This window comes from Gorilla gorilla, chromosome 9 (genome assembly GCF_029281585.2).
Source record: "Gorilla gorilla gorilla isolate KB3781 chromosome 9, NHGRI_mGorGor1-v2.1_pri, whole genome shotgun sequence".
Taxonomy (NCBI): domain Eukaryota; kingdom Metazoa; phylum Chordata; class Mammalia; order Primates; family Hominidae; genus Gorilla; species Gorilla gorilla.
This window is the reverse complement of record NC_073233.2, coordinates 125,370,312-125,395,147: the sequence shown is the minus strand read 5'-3', so window position 1 is coordinate 125,395,147 and position 24,836 is coordinate 125,370,312. Positions and strand designations below refer to the sequence as shown.

At 52.0% G+C, this 24,836-nt stretch overlaps 1 protein-coding gene across 4 annotated transcripts in view; it reads left to right on the top strand.

Annotated features, from left to right (window-relative positions):
• DSCAML1 (DS cell adhesion molecule like 1) overlaps window positions 1–24,597 on the top strand; it is a 368,891-nt gene extending 344,294 nt beyond the window's left edge. For all 4 annotated transcript variants that reach the window (XM_063693558.1, XM_063693559.1, XM_004052204.5 and 1 more), the window contains 14 exons: window positions 1,578–1,717; window positions 8,201–8,354; window positions 12,416–12,533; window positions 12,923–13,086; window positions 13,369–13,467; window positions 14,267–14,455; window positions 14,944–15,231; window positions 16,558–16,713; window positions 18,896–18,926; window positions 19,112–19,230; window positions 19,868–20,020; window positions 20,642–20,836; window positions 21,337–21,648; window positions 23,566–24,597. In XM_063693558.1, coding sequence (XP_063549628.1) covers window positions 1,578–1,717; window positions 8,201–8,354; window positions 12,416–12,533; window positions 12,923–13,086; window positions 13,369–13,467; window positions 14,267–14,455; window positions 14,944–15,231; window positions 16,558–16,713; window positions 18,896–18,926; window positions 19,112–19,230; window positions 19,868–20,020; window positions 20,642–20,836; window positions 21,337–21,648; window positions 23,566–24,041 — 2,594 coding nt within the window. In that variant the 3' untranslated portion in view covers window positions 24,042–24,597. The remainder of the gene's footprint in view (window positions 1–1,577; window positions 1,718–8,200; window positions 8,355–12,415; window positions 12,534–12,922; window positions 13,087–13,368; window positions 13,468–14,266; window positions 14,456–14,943; window positions 15,232–16,557; window positions 16,714–18,895; window positions 18,927–19,111; window positions 19,231–19,867; window positions 20,021–20,641; window positions 20,837–21,336; window positions 21,649–23,565) is intronic.
• Window positions 24,598–24,836: the final 239 nt, after the last annotated feature.

Genomic DNA, 24,836 nt, shown 5'->3' with positions numbered 1-24,836 from the left:
CTGATGAATTACATGGAGAAAGAGACAAATTCACAACCACAGTGGAAGATTTTGACACACCTCTTTCAATAACTGATAGGAAAAAAGTATGCAAGGATAGAGATTTGAACACTCCAATTAGTGCACTTACCCCAGTGGCCATCCATGGACTCGTTTACCCCACAGCTGCAGAGATATCCAGCAGAAGTGACACACAGGGCTGTGTAGCAGGGAGGACAGGTGGAGTCAAGAACAATTCCCAGGTTCTGGACTCAGGCCCCCAGAAGGATGATGACGCTGTATCTAGTTATTTTATTTAGCCCCAAATGATTGACTAGGAAAGAAAACATTGAGGTAGGTGCCATCAGCTGAGAGTTGAGAGACAGAATGCAAAAATAATAATCGTTACAATTTATTGAGTGTCTTATGCAATAGGCACTGTGCTAGGTGCTTTATTATTTTTTTTTTTTTTTTGAGACGGAGTCTTGCTCTGTTGCCCTGGCTGGAGTGCAATGGCGTGATCTCAGCCCACTGCAACCTCCGCCTCCTGGGTTCAAGTGATTCTCCTGCCTCAGCCTCCCTAGTAGCTGGGAAAACAAGCGCACACCACCATGCCTGGCTAATTTTTGTATTTTTTATAGAGACAGGGTTTCACCAGGCTGGTCTCAAACTCCTGACCTCAGGGGATCCGCCCGCCTTGGCCTCCCAAAGTGCTGGGATTACAGGCATGAGCCACCGCACCTGCCCAGTACTTTAATTAGCACTAATTCTCAATACAACCTTTTAATAGAGTTCCTATCTCCATTGTATAGATAGGGAAACGGAGGCTCAGAGAGGTAAAATAAATTGAATGGGATGCTATCACTGTCCTCAAAAGATCATAAAAGTTTCTAGAAAGGAAACAAGTACACAACCATACAATGGAGAGATGAGGATAGGGAGTGTGAGCTGAGAACAGGAAGCTTCCAGTCTCCCAGGCAGAGTCCTGGGGTCCCAGTTAGGAGAGACAGGCCGAGAGAGGAGGGCAAGGGGACATCAGAGTCCATAAGAGTTGGAATCCACTTAGGATGGATTTCCTAGTGACTTCCAAGGTAGACTTTCTTCCAGAAAGGGCCCAGCCAGCACTCCAAGGGCAATGCCCTGGGCTCATGCCAGAAAACAGGTTGTGGTCCCAGCTTCAAGAAACTCACAGGCCAAAAAGAAGTGACAGGTGCTGGGTATTTTCCCCCTAAATACATGCTTACAGTTAGTAAGGGGGTGAGGGTCAGGGGTTAAGGTCAGAGGGATCAAGATGAATTCCTCATAGGTTCTGTTTCTCTTTTGCCTATCCTAAGTCCTTGGTTCTGGCCAAACAGTTCTGAAGCTGGCACTCCAAAGGCCTCCATTTCAGAGACTTTGTTACAATTCCAAAATGATCATTTTCTCCTCCCACCTGTTTACCATGCTGGATGGACCCTCCCCTTCTAAACCACAGCTCAAGGATGCCACCTCCAAGAAGCTCTCCCAGATTGATCTGCCTCCCTCTCCCAACTCTGTCATTTTCCCCAAAGGCTGTGCTCCTGCTTTCTCTCAACTGACCAGGCCTTTTCCCTGCTCAGTTCCAGGTCCCCCTGCTGGCATCAAAGCTGTCCCTTCATCAGCTAGCAGTGTGGTTGTGTCTTGGCTCCCCCCTACCAAGCCCAACGGGGTGATCCGCAAGTACACCATCTTCTGTTCCAGCCCCGGGTCTGGCCAGCCGGTAAGTGAGTTCAGGGCCAGATGATGAAGGGGATGGAAGAAAAGAAAAGGGACCTTGTACATCAGCCGGCTTCCAGGCCAAACCCTGAGGCTGCCTGTATCTGAGCTTCTGCCTAGATTCATAGATAAGAATGGGGACTGGCCACCCAGAGTGGCCGAAGCCTTACTCAGTGTCCATCTTGGGTCAGTCCTCTGTTCCAGAGGCCACAAGATTGTCACAAACACTGGGGGCTCCTTTGAGTCAGGTGGGCTATGCCCAACCAGACAGGGTAGAAGGGAGGTCAGCCTCAGCTCTTCTGCTCTGGCTCAGAGGAAGCTCCCAGCAGGTCCCCAGGCTGGTCTGTGCCCTCTGGGAATGAACCATCTTTCAACGTGGTTGGTCTGGGCTTGGAGGTGCTGTTGGAGCTCTGCCCTGCATGAGCGCCTCCACATGGAGCAAGCTGAGGGAGGAGGAAAGACGGGGGAAAGCCGAGAGAAGGCACAGGCGTCTCTCGACCAGGGCCTGGGCTCAGGCGAGAGGAGAGGATTGAGAGGCTGCGATATCTGCCCTAACCCTGGGAGCAGAGGGGGCAGCCCCCAGGAAAGACACAGGGCAAGGGGCTAGCCGCACTTCCACTGATGCTCGGAGGGGCCCCACAGAGAGGGAAGGGAGGATGGGGATGGGTGCAGTGGGATATGCACCTATATCCCATCATATGCATTTTCCCCTCTGCCTCTTTCATCATCTCCAGCCAGTCAACCACCAAGTCCTGCTGAGTGACTACTATAGAGAATGCCTGTTCTAGGTACGGGAGCAGGAGCAGATACCTGCCCTCAAGGGGCTTCCAGTCTAGTGGAGGTGGGTGGCAGAGGGGAGCACACTAGAGGGGCAGAAGTACTGTCAGGAAGATTTGCCCAGGGCTGGAAGCAAGGAGCGGAAGCAAGGAGCAGAAGCAGGAGCAGGAGGCCTGCTCCTCCCTCCATCAACAACTGGGCATCAGCCTGAGATCTGCAGATAAGCTTATGGCCACCAGGAAAGCTGCCCTGAAATTGCTCAGTAATTGTGTCATCATCTCCTCCTATATTCTCTGCTTTCCTGTGGTCTTTCTGAATTACCCTCTGAGTGGTAGGCGGCCCAGCTCCCCGCCAGTGAGGCCAGAGTTCTATTACCAGAGGGGAAGCCCACTGACTGCGGCCCCCCACTCCATCCTCACGGCCACTACCTCACATGCAGCAAAGTGCACAAACGTCATCACTGTAGACCTCCGCGAATTTTCACAACCCACCCAAGCAGCAGCGCCCAGAGCACAGAACAGGACATTACGACACCCTGAATCCCCATGCCCCCTTCCAGCCCCCGCCTGCGCCTCCTCCCGGGTAACCATCATCCTGACCTCAGTAGCATAGATTAGTGCTGCTTCTTTTTGTACTTTGTATAAATGGAATCATACCATTTGTCCAGCTTCTTTTACCCAACATTATTTTGAATTCCTGAATTTCATTCACATTGTTGTACGTGGTTATAGCTCATTCATTCTTCTGTATAGCTTTTGTGTGCATATGTTACAATTATTAATCCATTGGGCTAGCCGTTAGTATTCATTGATGGAAGGCTTTGGGGCAGTTTTCAGTTTGGAACTCTTCAAATGGTGCTGCTGTGAACATTCCTGTATGTGTCTCTGGGTGCTCATGGGCATGGATCTCTGCCAGGTGTACGCCTAGGAGAGGAAGCGCTAGGTCACAGAGTTTGCAGGTGTTCACTGAGAACAGCCTGCTATTGTTGGGTACTCATGCCAATCACACCCCCACTCACAGGGGATAAGAGTTCCAGTGACTCCACATCAGCACAGACACTTGGTGTGTTTTGGGCAATGCTTTCAGCCATGTGTTCTGCTCTGTTTTCCCGTCTCCCCCCGACTCTACCCACCCCCCCACACACACACACATTCTAGGCTCTCAGGACACTAAGCTGTTCACAGTTCTGGACAATACTGTGCCTCTCCACACCTCCACACCTTTGCCCCGTGGCTTCTTCCCGTGGCATATTCCTCACTCCCGTCAGACACTGAATGCATTTGAAGGCAGTCACTGTTCACATATCTGTCTCCCACCCTGGTTTCTGAGGCCCCCACGAGGACAGGGGCAGCATCTTTTCATCTTTGGGTCCCCAGAGGCTGAACACTGTGCCTGGAACATCCTGGTCATGGAATACACATTCGAAGAATGAATCGGTAGCAGCCTAGCAATTCTATAGCCTCAGATATTGGGCAAGCTTCCGTTCCTTAATTGGTGGGAGAGGGTAGTCATTCTCTAGCCTGGACTTTTGCAGTCATTTCCTCCTCTGATAATGAAGTCTTTCCAAGGTTGGTGTCCGGGAGCCACGCCTCCTCACTAACTCAGGCTTCAGGCTCCTCTCCTGGGCTCCGGAACAGAGCTCCTGGTCCCCGTTCCCTCCTCCTGCTGGTGGAGACATTGGGACCCTCCCTCCATCTTCTTCATGTCTTGCGATTTGCCATCAGACAGTATCACACAAGTCCTGCTGATGTGATGAGAACTTCAGTTCAGCCCTGTAGGGGGACTGGGGTCAAAGGTTGGGGGGAAACTGAACTTAGTGAGGGACCTGGGGACCTAACCACTGTGTGTGACATGATCACTTTGCACAAATATATTCCAAATTCCAAACAATTTCAACACAAACTCATTTATGAAAGACAGCTCTGGGAGAGGGTGCTAGGGGTGAGGGCACACGCGCATATCAGTGACAGTGCAAAACTGTGGCATGAGCCTGGAATTATAGGCAGATACCTGAGACTGTGTGTGCTCACACATGCTGGCGGGAGCGGATGAACCATACCTGTGGCATCCTCAGAAAAGACTGTGTATGGCCTTGGCTCTAGGGAAGCTATCCCTGGGGATGGCCACAGCTACACTGAATCCTGGTAGACATTTTACTAATAATATAATACATTTTTCACTGATTATAAAGATAATGCAATTTTATTATAGAAAATCTGTAAAACATATAAAAGAATAGAGAGGAAAGTAAAAATTACTTGTACTTCCTACAGATAAACACTGGTATATAGTCTTCCAGTCTTTGATCTGTACATATAGTACAGGTTTTGAGGTGTTTCATTAAACCAAATTAAAATAATATTATACATAACATAATGCAATCTGCTTTTTTCATGGAATACCTGTTGGTGCTTTCCTACACCATCAGATATTCTTCTAAAACATTTTTTCGTGTGTATGTGATGGAGCCCTGCTCTGTCACCCAGGCTGGAGTGCAGTGGCACCATCTCGGCTCGCTGTAACCTCCACCTCCTGGGTTCAAGTGATTCTCCTGCCTCAGCCTCCCAAGGAGCTGAGATTACAGGCACACATCACCACGCCTGGCTAATATTTGTATTTTTGTAGAGGCAGGGTTTCACCATGTTGGCCAGGCTGGTCTCGAACTCCTGACCTCAGTGATCCGCCCCTCCTCAGCCTCCCAAAGTGCTGGGATTATAGGCATGAGCCACCACTGCACCTGACCTAAAACATGATCTTGAATGGCTGTTTATACAGAATCTATTTAACCAGTCTCCCATTATTCTGTATTTAATGTGTCTTTGAAATTTTCACCATTATAAATTACGTCTCAGTGAACATCCTTCACAGAAGTCTTTATGCACATATTTTAATATTTTCTTAGGGTAAATTTCTATAGGAATTCCTGGGTCACAAAGAGTAAGTATTCTTAAAGTTCTGCATACAGACTTACAAATTGCCCTTCGGAGCATTTGCACCCATGTATGTTTCTACCAGCAGGGTGAGTGGCCAACAGTATTGTCCTTTGCACCTATGCTGATCCCACATTTGTTTTCTGTTTTGTTCTGCTTTATTTTTGTTAGATGGATTTTTTATAAATGTGCCTTATTTTAAAGTACCTTTCTTTGGTTACTAGTTAGGTTTTATATGTTTATTAGCTATATTTTTTTCTTTGGGTAATTGTCAATTTACGTCCTTTGTCCAGGTTTCTATTTGGGTTTCTCATATTTTTCTTATTGATTTATAAGTGTTCTTTACATATTAAGGATAATAGCCATTTTCTGTCATATAAGTTGCAAGTATCTGCCAATTCATTGCTTGCCTATTGATTCTGGTTTTTTGTTTTTGTTTTTGTTTGTTTTTGTTTTGAGACAGAGTTTCACTCTTATTGCCCAGGCTGGAGTGCAATGGCACAATCTCAGCTCACTGCAGCCTCTACCTCCCAGGTTCAAGCGATTCTCCTGCCTCAGCCTCCCAAGTAACTGGGATTATAGGCATGCACCACCACGCCTGGCTAATTTTGTATTTTTAGTAGAGAGGAGATTTCACCATGTTAGTCAGGCTGGTCTCAAATTCCTGATCTCAGGTGATCCACCTGCCTTGGCCTCCCACAGTGCTGGGATTACAGGTGTGAGCCAGTATGCCCAGCCTTTGATTCTGTTTTTGTTGTACCATAGTTTTTCTTTTTACAGAAGCTGAATTATCAATCATTTCCATTTATGATTTTGCCTTGATTTTTATGATTAGAAAAATGGGTAAATATTTACCTATAGTTTCTTCTTTCATAGCTTGCCTTTTTTCAAAAACCTTTGATCCACTGGAACTTTATTTGGGGATATGTCTGTGTGCTTTTGAACATGATTTCAGGAGATTCACGGGGTGTCCAGGTTAAAAGGAAAGCGCCCAGTATCTGGGTTGGATGCTAATACCTACAAGAAGAGGCCAAACTTTCTTGCCCTGCCTGTGTAGGCACAAATATACACTCAGGTATACACTGATGCACACAAGCACATACACTCAGCTGTTCTCCACACATGCACATGTACATAGAAACACATACGTTCCTGTACTGTCACCAAAAACAAGCCCGGAGAAGAATATGTCCTAGTTTACAAAGGACGTGCACACCCCTGCCTCCTTGTGCCTCAGTCACACACAGGTTGGGCAGAGCTGTATTGCTTCCCTAGTTGGCAAGAGAGAAAACAGCATCCAGAAACTATGGGCAACCTTACGGGCTGTATGCCCAGGAGGAAGGGCAGGAGGGTGTTGAAGCCACTACACTACCCCACACTTCAAGCATATATCAACAACAGATATGCACACCAGTCCTAGGGTACTGTGGCCTGAAAGGGCTTCCCAACCACCAGGGCTCAAGGGTGGCTCTGCACCTGCTCCCCTGGACCTCCTGGATTCAAGGCCAGACCCCCACGAGGGAGGCAGGAGGAATATGCCAGGGAGCTCTGTGTGTGTGTTGCAGAGATGCCTGTGCCTTTTCCCCTAACATTTCCCTGCAGATGGCCTGGGGCCAAAAAGGATGTCTCCTCCTGTTATAAGTTATTGGGCCTCTCAGCCCCACTATGGGGCATGAAGAATGTCCCTCTGTGCCCATACATGCCTGGAGGTCTGTTCCTCAGCATGTGTGCATGCGTCTACATGTGTGTGTGCCTGTGAGCGTGTGTGTGCAAGATCCTGTGACTGCAGAGATAACTAATTATTAGCTCCCTCTGGCCTCGGGCCCCCATCTGTTCTGGGGCTGCTCTCCCTCCCTGGACTTCCGCTCTGTTTTCAAAGGGGCCCTTGTGCTGTCCTCCTCTCCCTTCCCTGCAGCTGACCAAAAAATAAAATAAAATGAAAGTCAGCCCCATCCCGCCCGTGCCAGGGAAGAGGCTGACAGGAGGTCTGCAAACTAGCGCTTATCAAAAGCTCCTTCTCAAATTCATTTCAATATCTGAGCCTCTGGTTTCCAAGGCAACATAATCTTTTCATCAAAGCAACTGGTAAAACCACTGGGATCCGATATTGTTTTGTTGGCAACTTGTCAAAACTGTCATTTTGTTAAAAAAAATTTTATAGATTTGTATAACCTACAAATATATATGGTGATCTATACCACTAATAATCATTAATAAAGTGCTACCCAGTAAAGCTTTCATAGTTCCTTCTCCCGCCCCCTCCCCCCTGGACAGGCGGGCATGCTGCCTGCAAAATGCAGGAGTGGTAATTAGACGGCAGGGCTAGGAGGTGACTGGGAGCCAGGGCAGGCTGCAGGAGCCTGTCTCCAACCCTCATCAGGTAGAGGCAGTCATTTGCCTTCTTCCTGAAGACTCTTTCCTCAGGGCTTTCCTGGGACCCCCTGTCCCCCATTCTCCCTTCTCCTGGCTACCCCGTCCCTCACCTAAAGTACTCACATCCCCTGGCCTGAGCCACAGCTGCCAGAGCGTGGATCAGTTAAAGAGGTAAACTGAGGCTGACCCAGCAACACCACGAGGCAGGCCCATCAGCTCCCAGGGACCAAGCCCAGGGCACACTCTGTCCGCTGCATCTCTAAAACTTGGAAAGGGCAAATAGGACAGAATCCTGCCTCCCACTCGACCCCGCCATCCTCTCCTCTGAGCCCCAGGCACTGAGGAAGATTTGGACGCTGGAGGGCCCCAGTTCTGCTTCTTAGAGCCTCTTTGCCTCTGCCCCGCAGGCTCCCAGCGAGTACGAGACAAGTCCAGAGCAGCTCTTCTACCGGATCGCCCACCTAAACCGCGGTCAGCAGTATCTGCTGTGGGTGGCCGCCGTCACCTCTGCCGGCCGGGGCAACAGCAGCGAGAAGGTGACCATCGAGCCTGCTGGCAAGGGTGAGAAGCCTGAGGCTGTGGCAGAGGGGCAAACACTTCCAAAAGCTCCCTTACAGAATCCTGGTTCTCCCCAGACAGGGTCTCTGCCTGCTCCGCTTTATCTGCCACCTGGCTGTGAGGAACTGGCCACCTGCCTGCCTCCCGCACACACCAAGACTGGGCCTCTGCTGCCCCCTGACTCCAGCAAAGCCTCACAACAGGCTTCCTCCAGCTCTTGCCTGGGGCGGGTGGACAGGGTGCACTCAGTTCCCGACTCCAAACCCTACTCCCAGCTTGAAAAAAGGGGAGTCGCCTCTACCCCCAATTCAAAGCCGGGCCTTTGTCCCAATGCTCCGCTCCTCCAGAGGTGGCTACAGCCGGGTGTGCTGCTTCCACAGAGCAGCTGAGGCTCAAAGGAGAGCCCCCGTGCTGAACTGGACACCGGGCAGGGGTGATTCCAGCGATGGCGGATTCCTGCGATCCGCAGACCTTTACAGAGCGTGTGCTGTGAAGGAGGCTCTGGGCTAGAATCAGACCCTCTTAGGGAGTGCCCCACTGAATCTCTGACCGGGACATGAGTGTGCCATGGGGGTTACACCCCCACTTTTCAGAGGAATGACACTTCCAAGGCCTCATCCCCAGGGCAAGCCGCAGCAGCCGCGCAGGTAGAGCTGCAAGGCTGAGCGTCTGCCTCTCCCTGGGGCGTAGGAACCGGCCACAACTAGCCCAGGACCGCAGGTCCTCTACTTGCCGCTGGGCCTCCCTGGGCCCCTCCTCACTCCCCCACTCTCTTACCCACCGCAGCCCAGACAAGAGGAGGTGGTGCCTGCGCAGCCTGGCCACCCTACCGGGGCTACTCAAGCTTCTCTTGGCCCAAACACGAGAGCCCCAGCCCTACCCTGCCGCGGGCTCAGAGCCAGCCAGCATCTGATCGAGGGCCTACGGTGGGCCAGGGGCTTCCACCTGCCCTGCCAGCAGGGCTTGTTGACCCATTCCACAGCTGAGCAACCTGAGGCAGGAGTGGCATGGGCTGCAAAGACAACCGGGAAGGAGTGAGCTAGCTCTCCCAGCGCCAAGTCAGGGCTCTTTCCACACAGCCTCAGCACCTCCTACCACCCCCTAACCCCTACCGCCAACCTCTTCTTCAGGAAGGGAAGGGGCCTAGAACCTATCACCCTTCCAGAACAGCTGGCACTGGCCCAGAGGCAGGAGTGTGAGGGCTGGGCATCTTTGCAGAAGGCTGGCCTCTTTCCTGGGGGCATTAAATAAACACGGTCCTAGAGAGCTGTGGACTTCCTAGAACACATTCACACAGCGTCACCTCACAGCTGCCCTGTGAGGTGGGAAAGACAACCACTCCTGCCCCCTTCCCCCATACACACACACGCACACACACACTGCACACTCACATACATGTGCACACGCACGAACACATGCATATGCACACCCACACACTTATACACACAGACCCACACTCATACACTTACGCACATACACATACTAATGTGCATACACACACTATACACACTAATACATGCATACACACACGCACACACATATATACACACTACACACTAATACATGCACACACATGCACACGCATACACACACTATACACACTAATACATGCATACACATATGCACACACATATATACACATACACACTATACACACTAATGCATACACACATGCACACACATATACACACACATACACACTACACACTAATACATGCACACACATATGCACACACATACACACACGCGCACACACACTAGACACACTAATACATGCACACATGCACACGCATACACACTATACACACTACATGTATACACGCATATGCACATGCACATACACATGCATACACACATGCATACACGTGCACACTCACATGCACATACACACTAACATGCACACTCACATGCATGTGCACAAACACGCATCTACACACACATACACTAACACATGCATACACACACATCCACACACTCACATGCAGATGCACATACACACCCACACATACACACACATATGCACACACACCCTGAGACACAGAGATTCAGGGAGCCAACCCCAGCCTGTGGCAAAACCAGGTCTGGAACCTGATCTCTGGAGAAACTCGGAGAACCCCCACAAAGCCCCCAGGCTTCTCACTGCCCCCCCATGAAGGCCGTCTTCATGTGGGCCCCTCTGCCGGGCCTGTCTGGTGCCCCCACTGCTCCAAGCAGACCCCAGAACTCCCCTGCTCTGAGAGCCCCTTGGCACCCGGCACGACCAGCACAGGAGCCCACCCCCACACCCTGCACCTGAACCTCTCAGCTGCTCCCTCGCTCTCACTCTCCCTCCACCCCAAGAAGGGCCCCAGCTCCATGGGCCTGCTCTACTCTCTGAGACACTTGGGCACTTGGTTCCTTTAAATCTGGGCCTGGCGATCTCCCAGGCACTAGATGCATTTACCCACCCACCACATTCTGGGCACCTGTGGCCCCGCGCCTTCTGTGATGCTGCTGACCCAGTCCTCCGCCACCACCCTTGGGACACTCCCGTCCTCTCTTCTGTGCCTGTGCATGCTGATCCTAGAGTTGGTCACTTCCCTGTCAGTCTGCATCCCCTCCTGTGGCCTCATCATGCCTGCTGACTCCCAGATCAGCATCTTTGGTCCAGGCATCTCTCTGGTGCTCCAGAACACGCACCCACCTGTGGTCCAGCTACAGCTGTGGCTGCACTGTGGACTCAGTATGAGATGAAGCCATCCGGTCCTTCCTGCCAAGCCTGCCCCTCCTTCAGTGTGCCCTGTTCCCATGAGGGTGCCATCACTCACCTCGGTGGCCCAGCCAGAATCCTGGGAGCCATCCTTCCCTCCCCGCTCTCTTCCCCCAAACCAGCCAGACCCTAAGTTTTGTCAGCTCTTGCTCTGAGCCCCTCATCTCCCCACTGCTACACATCACCTCCAGCCTACATTCTGGCCACCATCCTGTCATGGTCTGTGTCCTCCGGGACCCCCTCCACCAAACTATCCTCTGCAAGCAGCCAGGATGCATCTGAAATCGGCTGAGGACACCACTCCTTTTTTTTTTTTTTTTTTTTTTTTTTTGAGACAGAGTCTTTCTCTGTCACCCAGCCTGGAGTGCAGTGGCATGATCTCGGCTCACTGCAACCTCCACCTCCCAGGTTCAAGTGATTCTCTCGCCTCAGCCTCCCGAGTAGCTGGGGTTACAGGCACCTGCCATTGTACCCGGCTAATTTTTTGTATTTCTAGTAGAGAGACAGGGTTCTGCCATGTTGGCCAGGCTGGTCTTGAACTTCTGACTTCAACCTCAGGTGATCCACCTGCCACGGCCTCCCAAAGTGCTGGGATTACAGGCGTGAGCCACCAGGCCTGGCCAACACCACTTCTTATAACCCTCTGGTGGCGGCTTTCTAAGAGGGAGTCCAGTCTCCTGGCCCTGCCACCAAAGCCCCCAAGATTCTACTTCTGCCCGTCCCCCTGGACTCAAGCTTTGGTTACCCCAGAGTATTTGCAAACCCTCACACCTGCCATGAGCTTCAGGTCTCCATGTCCGTGCTTAGTGCTATTCCCTCTTCTTGACATGTGTCTCCTTCCCTGCTTATAAAGTCTTTCTTAGCCTTCAAGTCAGAGCTTCCAATTCCAGATGCTATTCCCGGCCATTGCCTCCACCGCCCACTTATGGGCAGCATTCATTCCCCCTGCCTCGCACCCCTAGGCTTCCTCGTGCCTGCACCTACCATAGCATTTTGCCCTGTTATAATTTTTCCTTAAGTATCTGTCTCCCTCTTGGATGGTGATCAACGTGAGGACAGGGAATAAATCATACTCATTTTTTGAATCCTTAGAGCCTCTTGTGATCCTGACCATAACTGGTATTTCATCAATGTTTCTTGAGTCAATGTCTCCCAGCCAATATTCCCTGACACCTACCCCTCACCAAAAGCCCAAGGTGGAAGTCAGATCGGGGAGGGAGGATTTGAACTGTAAATCCAGGGGGCCCTAAGGAAGGAGGCCAGGATATTGTGCAGGGGTAGACGTGGAGTGGCCCTCATCCTCTCCTCCCTGTAGCCCCAGCAAAGATCATCTCCTTTGGGGGCACCGTGACAACACCTTGGATGAAAGATGTTCGGCTGCCTTGCAATTCAGTGGGAGATCCAGCCCCTGCTGTGAAGTGGACCAAGGACAGGTGTGTGTCGGGACAGTGGAGGGATGGGGTAGCCCCAAAGAGGGATATAGTAGAAGAGCGCTGTGGAGAAGAGTCTGGGGCCCTCCTGCCTGGTGACCCGGTTGCCTCCAGGCCTGCAGAGGCCCTGCAGGGTGTGCTGCTACTGCTCTCTCAAGCAGGCCTGGCCTCCTGGCTCCCCTCTTGGGAGCCAAGGACCTCCCTTCCCCGGATGGTTAAAGAGGCTGGGTTACCTCATACCCCCAGGGAGTGCTGAGCAAAGCCCCAAGAACCCAGCGTCCCCTGGCGAGCCTCCTTCCACCCCCAGCTCTCTTTGTCACACACCGGGGGGAGGGCCTCAGGAGGAAGGGGTGCTTGACATGACCCACCCGCCCCATCCTCACCCCTGGCAGTGAAGACTCGGCCATTCCAGTGTCCATGGATGGGCACCGGCTCATCCACACCAACGGCACACTGCTGCTGCGTGCAGTGAAGGCTGAGGACTCCGGCTACTACACATGCACGGCCACCAACACCGGTGGCTTTGACACCATCATCGTCAACCTTCTGGTGCAAGGTGAGGCTCTGTGAGGCAGGTGACCCCGGGTGGGGACAGGGATGGAGAAAGCGTAGGGATTCCATCACGTGAGAGGGTCATCGAATGGAAGAAGCCAAACCAAGGGAGAGACAGACCTCTGGAGAAACAGAGGTGCACATGGAAGAGGAGGCAGGAGAGCTGGGGAGTGGGAGTGGGAGTGAGGGTGTGGGAGAGCCAGCACCTTCCCGTCACGGGGGGACTCCCCACACCCCATCACAGGGTCCACCCTTGTGCTAAGGGGTGGTGGCTTTCCCCTCACAGTTCCCCCGGACCAGCCCCGCCTCACTGTCTCCAAAACCTCAGCTTCGTCCATCACCCTGACCTGGATTCCAGGTGACAATGGGGGCAGCTCCATCCGAGGTGAGGAGGGGTCTGGATGCGGGGGAAGATAGGGGAAGGAATTCTGGGCCCGGGGCAGGGAAGGGGCTTCACCCACTTCTGCCATTTGTCTCCAAATGACAGAAATGATCTGGGGGCCAAGTGACCCACAAGGAAGTCACTCAAGTGCCAAGGGAACTGCAATGGCCCAGGCATCTGGGATTTAGTATGCCCGCCCCTCCAGTGCCACTTGTGAGCTGTGTGACCCTGGAGTAGGCTGTTTCCCTCTCTGAGTCTGGGTTTCCCAATCTGTCGAAGTAGACAAATGGGCTAGATCAGTGCTTTCCAAGTGTGAGTGTGCATCTGCGTCACCAAGGGGCCTTGTAACAATGCAGTTCTGACTCAGCGCTCTGGGCTGGGGCTGAGGACCTGCCTTTCTAACACGCCCCAGGTACTTCTGAGCCTGCTGCTCAGGGGGCCATGTCTAGACCCTAGTGAAGATCTAGACAGGACCCCTTGTGAGCCTCACAACTCTGGTTTTCTCCCCTCCCGAACCTGCCGCTAACCCCTAACACTAGAGCCAAAGTGACAGCGTCAGACCCGCCCAGGGGCTGGACCCCAGGCCCTCACAGTGTTTTGTTGATTGGTTGGTTTAATATAGAGAGTTGACTGGGGCTGATCCTTCCAATTTTGCTTCTAAGGAGCATATGCCCGTTCCAATGACCAAAAGCCTGACTCTGCCCCCTGCCTGGAGCCCAGCCCCCTGTTGGGGTACCCGAGGCTGGGCTTCTGCTGCCTTGCCCTGCCCTGCCCCCACCTGAATCAGGCCTACCCTCCGCAGGCTTCGTGCTACAGTACTCGGTGGACAACAGCGAGGAGTGGAAGGATGTGTTCATCAGCTCCAGCGAGCGCTCCTTCAAGCTGGACAGCCTCAAGTGTGGCACGTGGTACAAGGTGAAGCTGGCAGCCAAGAACAGCGTGGGCTCTGGGCGCATCAGCGAGATCATCGAGGCCAAGACCCACGGGCGGGGTGAGGCCCAGGCCACTGGGGCAGGGAAGGAGCGACGGGCCCAGGGAGGGTGGGCTAGAGGGGCCAGGTATGCGGTGTAAGGTGGCTGGGGTGGGGAAGGAGGGGTCCAGGGATGCAGGGAGACTGAAGGGAGGAGGAGCCTCAGCCTCCTTCCCGTCACCACAGTGTCCTGATGGATCCCATTAGGAAAAACTAGTTCCACTTCCCCACCGGGTGGCCGAAGGTGGCATTCCTTTGCCTCTTCCCAGCTCCCTTCCTCCTCTACCGAGGCCTCTCTCCAGGCCCTGCCCTTTTCTTCCCTCTCCTCCCTCCCCTCCTCTTCCTCCTCTGCGCCCTGGGGCTTCCCCACCCCATCTGTGCCAAACATGTATTCTCTTGGAGCCACTGCCATCCCAGCTGCCCCAGGGAAATCCTTTCCAGCCCAGCCCAGCCCAGTCCTGCCTCCCACCAAGTCTCTCTAACCTCTCTCTCTCCCTCCGGCCTGCCAGAGCCCTCCTTCAGCAAAGACCAACACCTCTTCACCCACATCAACTCCACGCATGCTCGGCTTAACCTGCAGGGCTGGAACAATGGGGGCTGCCCTATCACAGCCATCGTTCTGGAGTACCGGCCCAAGGGGACCTGGGCCTGGCAGGGCCTCCGGGCCAACAGCTCCGGGGAGGTGTTTCTGACCGAACTGCGAGAGGCCACGTGGTACGAGCTGCGCATGAGGGCTTGCAACAGCGCCGGCTGCGGCAATGAGACGGCCCAGTTTGCCACCCTGGACTACGATGGCAGTAAGTCGCAAGGGTGGAAGGGATGGTACAGAGGCTGGAGCAGGGTGGTGCGAAGGAAGTGGGCAGAGTGGCAGATACATAAAGAGACAGACTAATAGAAAAACAGGCAGGAATGCAGGTGGGGGAAATGCTGGCCTGCAGGTGAAGGGGCTGACAAAGGGGACATCAGGTTTGTTGCAGCCAGGTAAGTGGGCAGATGCACCAATGGCCACTACAGATGGACAGACACATAGGTCAGTAATACCAAAGATGGAGAGTCTTTGAAGCTGCAGTCCTCAATCACTGTGCATTGTTTCAGGGAGGTGACAAGGGAGGTAGAGGTGTGGTTGAGGTCCTGACCTCTAAGAACTTTCTGCTGATATGGAATATTAGCCAGGAGGGGACAACCTATCCTGCAGTCGCAAATACCAAAACCTGGTGGCTTAACCCTGTACTGATTTGTTTCTTGCTCTCTTGGAGTCCTGCGAGGGTTGAGTGGCCACCATCTTTTTGAACATGGAGACTCCAGGATCCACAGAAAAGGCATACTACCAGTTCCTAACTGCATCTGTCACATAGGGATACATATACACGTGCACACATACACATACACACACACACACACACACACATCCATTGAAGGAACATGGAAGGCTGAATTCATAGAAGCCCATTGTCACAAGTCTACCTATGTGTTAAGGAAACAGAATAAAAGCAGTATTAGAAGGGGATGGACTCAAGCAAGGAAGGCTTCATGAAGGAGGTGACTCTTAAGCAAAGCTCTGAAACAGGCAAGGATCAGGGCTTGGCAGAGGGTTATGTCAGCAGGAGAACTTGCCATGCTTCCCCACAGGAGCCCCGGGTTAACAGATATGGCCCCCAGGAGGGGTGAGCAGGGAGAGAATGTAGGGTTTGTAGTGGTTTTTGTCTCCATCTGGGGAAGAGAACCCAGGGTCCACTGCCCTGACTTCTCCCTACCGTGCTTCACCCTTTGTTCTCCCCACCGCAGCTGGATATCAGAATTTAAGCCCATCAATACACTCTCTGGGAATGAGCACTGAACTTCAACAGGCGGGAGACTAACTCCAGGAGACTTTAGGCTAATTCTACAACAGTACCAGGATGTTGTTAATATAATGCAATATTAAAACTATACAACTGTTCATGGCTGTCCTGATAGGACCAGAATTTGGGGAGCAGAGGGGAAGTCCAGGGTTCTGTGCCAGGAGGTGGAGGTCAGAGCCCAAGGGCAGCAAGAGAGGTCAGAGGACTGCCCCACCTATGAGATGTTCTGCACAGCACCTGGCTCATAAGGGACGTCGAATTCTACTCTTTGCCCTCATTCAGGCACCATTCCACCCATCAAGTCTGCTCAAGGTGAAGGGGATGATGTGAAGAAGCTGTTCACCATTGGCTGCCCTGTCATCCTGGCCACACTGGGGGTGGCACTGCTCTTCATCGTACGCAAGAAGAGGAAGGAGAAACGGCTGAAGCGACTCCGAGGTGGGGGAGCTTCCTATGGGCCTTCCAGGAGGGGGTGTTGGCTCTCAGCCACATTGTCCCCACTTCACTGGCTCACAGCACCATCTGGATGATACAGAGTGCCTGTGCCCCCTTGAAGGAGGAGCAGCCACTCAGACTTTCTGAAACCTCCTTAGTTCAGAAAGTTTCGTTCACCACTTCCTCCTCTGTGCCCCCTAGACTTTGTGCCTGCCCTAATCAGGGCTAATATTTAGAGGTACACACTGGTAAAGCCATGTTGATTGTTAAATATTTAAACATTTCCATGTTGGTTGGTAAACAGATGTTGCTCCTTTCCACACTGGATGCTTCATCCCCTCTCACGGGGTCCCTGCAACTTTCCTAGGACCTATCCACTAAAGAATAGACCTGCAGGTAGTCTCTAGGACAATGCTCAGTTCTAACTGGGCAGTTTCTGCACCATGTCAGGTGTTAAATATTTTGAATATTGTCCCCTTTTTCCATTACCTGATGCCACAGTCTACTGTGAATGGGTCTGATTTACCTCAATTTTCCCACAGCCTAATACAGTGTCTGGCACCTACTAGTTGCTTCATAAATATACTTTCACTTATTTCGAAAACTTTTACTAAGTCTGCTTCATCATAGATACTGCAAGACTATAGAGATCAATAAAGAATGGCCAAGGCATACTCTTATAGAATTTATCATCTAATGTGAGGAGCCAGGAGACAATAGTAGCACAGAAGAGGGAATGACTAATGCTCCCTATTGTGTTCAGGAATTGGGTAAATGGATGAATAGATGGTTCAATGGATGGTTGATGATTGGATGGATGGATGGATGGATGGATGGAAGGATGGATGGATGGATGGATGGATGATTGGGTGGATAATTGAATGACTAGATGTGTGAGTAGTTACATGGTTGGATGGTTGAATGGATCACTGAATAAATGGTTGAATGGAAGGATGTATAGATAGAAGGATGGTTGGATGGCTGAATAGATGGCTGGATGTAAGGATGCTTGAATAAAAGGCTGAATGAATAGATGGGTGGATGGACGGATAAATTGATGGATTGTTGAATGGCCAGATAATGATTATATGAATAGTTGAACAGATGGGTAGATGATTGAACAGATGCTTGGATGGATGGATGACTATTCTGATAGATCGATGGATGACAAGATGGATGGATGGCTGGATGGAAAAACTATTGGAACTGTGGAATGATTCGGTGAATGGCTAAAGGAGTGGTTGGATGTAAGGTTTAATATATAAATATAAGAATGATTGAATGGATGTTGAATTCATGAGTGAATGGTTGAATGGATTACTGGTTGAATCAATGGGTGGATGGATAGACAGATGGATGGTTGAATAGGTGGATGATGAATTAATGGCTGGTTGGATGGATGAATGGATAATTGGATGGTAGATGGTTAGATGGATGGATGGCTAGATCAGTGAATGAATGGATGGATGGATGGATCAATGGATGGGTGAATGGATAGCCAGACAATTGGATGGTTGGATGCATGCATACAGCTATTGGGATTCATTCTGACAGCTCATTCTCAGGTATCAGGGGTCTAATAAATTAACTAGGCCCTTTAATTCTTCTCTCTTCCAAATTCCTAACCTGAGAGTCCTGATCCTATTCAAGGCTCCTCTGAGACAAAGCAGGGGCCCCAAAATCCATCCATGGACTTTTTGGGGACAGAGGCCCCAGAGAAGGAAGTGAAGCCTCTTGGTTGATATGAGAGTTTAATCATCTGGGGCTTCCCATTGACCACCTCTACTACATCCTCCACTTTCTCCTCTCCACAAGATATAACTGAGGATAAACCTTCCATTGATATCCATTTCCAGCCTGTTATGGTGTCGTGTTTAAGTAGAGTCAATTCATGAAGCAGATGAGGTACTTGCTATGCCCCCAGTGCTTTGGGAAGTTTCTCTCGATTAGATAAAATTTGAAGAAAGGAAAACAGACTTGAGCCAAATCCTGAATTTGGAGCAGTGAAACCGTGTCATATTTTGGGCTGTTTTGTAGGTCCTTACATTTCTCCTTCTGCTTCTTAGGAGACCAGCCCTGGCCCCATTTTAAGGAATTCTCCACCTTGTTTCCCATGCCTCTCCCATTGTCATCCTGTTCAAACTTCATTCTCACCCAGCCCTCCTCTCCCTCTACTGTTTTGCAGATGCAAAGAGTTTGGCAGAAATGTTGATAAGGTGGGTATCACCAAGCTGCTTCCTTTCTCCTCCCTTCTCCCCTCTCTCCTGAGGGGGACTCAGGAGCCTCACTCCGAACTCCCAGAATAGGAGACAGGCTTCTAAGATACCACTGTCCTGCAAAGCCCCCTCCCCCAACCCCTTATGGCTGCTGAGCCACCCACCTCCAGTCTTTCTCCCCACAGCAAGAACAATAGAAGCTTTGACACCCCTGTGAAAGGGCCACCCCAGGGCCCACGGCTACACATTGACATCCCCAGGGTTCAGCTGCTCATCGAGGACAAAGAAGGCATCAAGCAGCTGGGTGAGTGACAGGTGCCACAAGCTCCCTGTCCTGCTGGGTGTGCTTCTCCAGGCTACAACCCATGGAAGTCAAACACCAGCCCTCATGGCAGTGCCCAGGGTTCTGGCAGTAGCCCCATCAACCACTCAACAACCTTAGAACTCACTGTGGCTTCTCTCAAGGGCTAAGTTTCCTCCTCTGTCCAATGGAGGGGATTGCTGGCCTTTCTGTCACTCAACATTGGATAAAGCCTGGGTGTGGTGGGTCATGCCTGTTATCCCAGCACTTTGGGAGGCCAAGGAGGGAGGATCACTTGAGGCCAGAAGTTTGAGACCAGCCTGGGCAACATAGTGAGATCCCATTTCTACCACACACACACACAAAAAAATAGCCAGGCATGATGACGCATCCTGTAGTCTCAACTACTCAGGAGGTTGAGGTAGGAGGATAGCTTGAGCCCAGGAGATTGAGGCGGCTGCCGTGAGCAATGATCACAATTAAGCCTGGGCAACAGAGTGAGACCCTCTCTCAAAAAAACAAACAAACAAATCCACAAACAAAAAACACATTGGATAAAGACAGAGAAATTCAGTCACGTCCAAAAGAGCTTTAAAAAACAATTGTAAAGGACTCCTAGTAATTGTCCTTCTTTCCCCAGGAGATGACAAGGCCACCATCCCTGTGACAGATGCTGAGTTCAGCCAAGCTGTCAACCCACAGAGCTTCTGCACTGGCGTCTCCTTGCACCGCCCAGCCCTCATCCAGAGCACAGGACCCCTCATCGACATGTCTGACATCCGGCCAGGAACCAGTATGCGTTATCCCCGGGGAGACAGCCCTCTTCCCACCCAGGGTGGCTCGGGCATAGCATGACACAGAGGTGGTGTTTTTTTAAAAGGGAGGAGGGAGCATTACATGGAATAGAATGGAAAAATGGAAAGCACTGGAATTAGCGTCTGGAGACCTCCATTGCAGATTTACTAACTGTGACCTTGGGCGTATCACCAACTTTATCTCTCTGGGCCTGTTTCCTTACCTAGAAATTTTGAGAGTATTGGGTATTCGTGTTCTCCAAGGGTCTTTCTATCTCTAGCACTGTATATCTGGACATAGGATAGAACACATCAAGGACTGTAGGGAATGAATGGACAGTCAGGAGGCAGCAGGAAGGGACATCACATTCTCCCCCAGGTGGAAGGAAAAGATGGGGTGGGTGGGGAGAATGCCCTCCACTGCCCCCCACACCTTGACTCGATTGCTCTTCTCCTCTGGGGACAGCAATGTGGTTAGGAAAGGCAGCATTCCCAAGGGTGCTTCTGTGGCTGTGTCTGCCTCTTCCCTTGCTCCCCCCTGCCCTTTCTGGTAAGTGCCAGCTACCCAAGCCTGGGTGCCTTTGGTTGGAGGATGCAATTTCTTGCTTCTGTCTGTGCAGACCCAGTGTCCAGGAAGAATGTGAAGTCAGCCCACAGCACCCGGAACCGGTACTCAAGCCAGTGGACCCTGACCAAGTGCCAGGCCTCCACACCCGCCCGCACCCTTACCTCCGACTGGCGCACCGTGGGCTCCCAGCATGGTGTCACGGTCACTGAGAGTGACAGCTACAGTGCCAGCCTGTCCCAGGACACAGGTGTGCCTAAGGCCCTACTGGCATCCTGAACACCTCCACCCAGTTCCCCATCATTCACCTTCACCTTCTATTCTTCCCAGCTTCTACCCACCAGCTCATGGGGCCCAAGGCACAAGTCAGTTTCATGTCTAGCTGGTCACTGAGCCACTGTGCAGCTGGGACAAAAACACTTGACCTCACTGAGCTCTACTTGGTCAGGGAGTTAATTTTGCTTTCCCAAAAACTGTCAGAGAAAATGGTACACATGATGTTCATTGGAGAAAGGGCTGAATGTTCCAGGGGATAGTTGCTTATTTTCAAGAATGAAAGATGTTCTGCCCTTCATGAGCCAAAGATCCTACTTCTGCCACCACTGCCACCTTCACGGGATCTTCTCAGCCTGGTGCCCTCCATGGCCAGACTTACAGATGGCTGCTGGGGTTACGGGCAGGGGAAGTGCTCAGTCAGTCTCACTTATACCCTTCTCCCCGTAACCCACCCCTTTCCTCTTAACTCCCCAGACAAAGGAAGGAACAGCATGGTGTCCACTGAGAGTGCCTCTTCCACCTACGAGGAGCTGGCCCGGGCCTATGAGCATGCCAAGCTGGAGGAGCAGCTGCAGCACGCCAAGTTTGAGATCACCGAGTGCTTCATCTCTGACAGTTCCTCTGACCAGATGACCACAGGCACCAACGAGAACGCCGACAGCATGACATCCATGAGCACACCCTCAGAGCCTGGCATCTGCCGCTTTACCGCCTCACCACCCAAGCCCCAGGATGCGGACCGGGGCAAAAACGTGGCTGTGCCCATCCCTCACCGGGCCAACAAGAGTGAGTGCTCAGACCACCTCCCAGGCAGTGCCCCCCGCCCCCTGGCCCCAGCCCCATGAGCCCTGGCTAGATCTAGTCCTGCCAGCACCAGGATCATGCCAGCCCAGCTTGGCTCCTTGGCAGTGCAGGGTGGTACCAACAGCAAGGACTTAGGAGCAGGCAGATCGGGGCCCACATCCTGGCTTAACCTCTTCCTATGTCTGTGGCCTTGGGCAAGTCATTTAACCTCTGTGGCCCTAAGTTTCTCATTTGTAAAATGCCAACGATAGTATCTACTTTGCATTGTCATAATGGGCATTAGAAATGATATACATCCCCAGCGTGTCGTAAGGCCTCATTCATTCGGTAGTGAGCATCCCCTTAATCTGAAGCTGTGCCAGGATGGAAACAGATCCCTTCAGGGTCAGCTGCCCAAGGGCCTCTGGTCTCAATGCTGTGTGAATTTAATCCAGACCCAAACAAACAATCCTGGCAGCTCCACCCACCATGATCATACCTCTCAGTAGGCAGTGACCTGGCCTGGCTGGGAACCACCTGACCCCAGGGGCCTGGCTGGAGCATATGCCCTTAGAGGCTGGCAGGGCAGGGCTAGGATCACCAGGGGGAGTCTATCAGCAGATGCTGGGGTCACAGCGTGCAAAGCCCAGACTATCAAACAATGCAGTCTGGTCTGCTTAGCACTGGCCATGCTAATTGAGGCAGGGGGCGAGGCTCTCTGGGTCATGGAAAGAAGAGCCTGGAACAATGGAAAGACTGTGGAGACTGTGACCCTGAATGACACCCCCACCCCTTTTAGCTGTGCAAATTTAGGCAAATGATTTAATCTCTCTGAACCTCAGTTTCCTCACTTGTAAAGTGCAGACAGGTATTAACCAATCCTAGGGGCTGTCGTGAGGATTCAATAAGAAAATCTAAGGAAAATGCCTGGCCCAGCTCCCCGGGGGAAGAGGCCCATTTGCAGGCAGGGTGCCCATGGAGCACGGGGGGGTCAGGCGGTGGAGGTCTTAGAAGCAAGTCACATGGAGGCAGTTTAAGAAATAAGGAACTAGGTTGGGCGTGGCGGCTCATGCCTGTAATCCCAGCACTTTGGGAGGCCAAGGCAGGCAGATCACCTGAGGTCAGGAGTTCCAGACCAGCCTGGCCAACATGGCAAAACCCCGTCTCTACTAAAAAAATACAGAAATTAGCTGGGCATGGTGGCACGTGCCTGTAATCCCAGCTACTCGGGAAGCGGAGGTTGCAGTGAGCCGAGATCATGCCACTGCACTCCAGCCTGGATGACAGAGTGAGACTCCGTCTCAAAGAAAAAGAAATTAGGAACTTTCCACCTGGAGAAGAGGGGACCAAGGGGGAGGAGAGGGGACATGTAGCTGACTTCAAACATCTGGAAGGCTGCCATGGGAAAGAGGGGGACGCCTTACTCTGTGAGACCTCAGAGAACAGAACCAGGCTCCATGGTGGGGAGGCGACAGGGAATGATATTCCTTTCCTCCTCAGGGTAAAGAAAAGCTTTCCACCAGCCAGAGCCATTAGGACATCCTCGTCCTTAGCAGTAGTGAGCTCTCCACTACCGGAAGCTGACCAGCCTCTAGTGACCATTGAACAACAAGCATCCATGTACTGGGCAGCTGTTATCTGCACCAGCCACTGTAGCAAAGCACTTTACCTCCCTCACCTCATTCGCTCCTCCCAATAATCCTGTGGGGAAGTAAGATCATCCCCATTTCACAGATAAGGAAACGAAGGCTCAGAAAGGCCAAGTACCCGACCTTTCCGCTACTCTTTATTGCCCCCCAGGGGAGGGGCCCCTATGCCAAATCAGAGAGAAGACTGGGGGTAGGGGATGGGGTGGGGGCTGAACGAGCTGCTTCCAGAGGGCTATGACTCCTGTAACATCCTCTGCCTCTGTGATTCCAGGTGACTACTGCAACCTGCCCCTGTATGCCAAGTCAGAGGCCTTCTTTCGAAAGGCAGATGGACGTGAGCCCTGCCCCGTGGTCCCACCCCGTGAGGCCTCCATCCGGAACCTGGCTCGAACCTACCACACCCAGGCTCGCCACCTGACCCTGGACCCTGCCAGCAAGCCCTTGGGCCTTCCCCACCCAGGGACCCCCGCTGCCGCCTCCACAGCCACCTTACCTCAGAGGACTCTGGCCATGCCAGCCCCCCCAGCCAGCACAGCCCCCCCAGCCCCCGGCCCCACCCCTGCTGAGCCCCCCACCGCCCCCAGCGCTGCCCCTCCGGCCCCCAGCACCGAGCCTCCACGAGCCGGGGGCCCACACACCAAAATGGGGGGCTCCAGGGACTCGCTTCTCGAGATGAGCACGTCGGGGGTAGGGAGGTCTCAGAAGCAGGGGGCCGGGGCCTACTCCAAATCCTACACCCTGGTGTAGGGCCGGCAGGAAGAGCAGCCACGCCTGGACCGCGCCGTGCCGCAGCCCCACACGCCAGCTCGGCTGTTTTTCTGCATTATTTATATTCAACTGACAGACAAAAACCAACCAACGACAAAACAAAAACCCCCAATCATGAACGCCTGTACATAGAACTCTTTTGTACAAATGAAACTATTTTCTTCTTCTCCATGAAGCCAGGGCACAAAGAATTTGACAGTACAAGTCAAATCCCCCACCCCACAAAATATGTGTGGAGATATATATACATATATAGACAGATAGGAACGCGTCCACGAGCTATATATCTATATATTTCTCTCACCCTATTTTGAGACAGAGGCACAAAGACTCAGCAATTTTTTTCCCTCCTCCTCACCTTCCCCCCAGTCTAGGTGGTTTTGACAAAGACCAAAATCCCAACTCAGAGACACTGCATGCGATTTTACTGTTCCAAGAAAACCAGGAGTTGCTTCAATTTGCAGATGCTTATGTGTTAATACCTTTTTCTATGAAAAAAGACTCAGCGCCGTGTGCAATAAAGGTTATGTTTCTATGTGGTGGCTTTTTTCCCATCTGGCGAAGGCCAGCGGGGAGGGAGGAGAGACCCCAATCCCAGGCCGTCTGTCTCTCATAAAGAGACTTTGTGAGAAGCCTGGGCTTTGGCTCAGTGCTCTAAGACTTTTAAAGGCTTGCATTTAGCCACGGTGCCTCCTGTTCTGTTCTCAGAGCTGTGCTGGGCCCACAAGGGGAACTAGGTCGGTGGCTTCGTGCAAACTCCTAAACCCCTCTGAC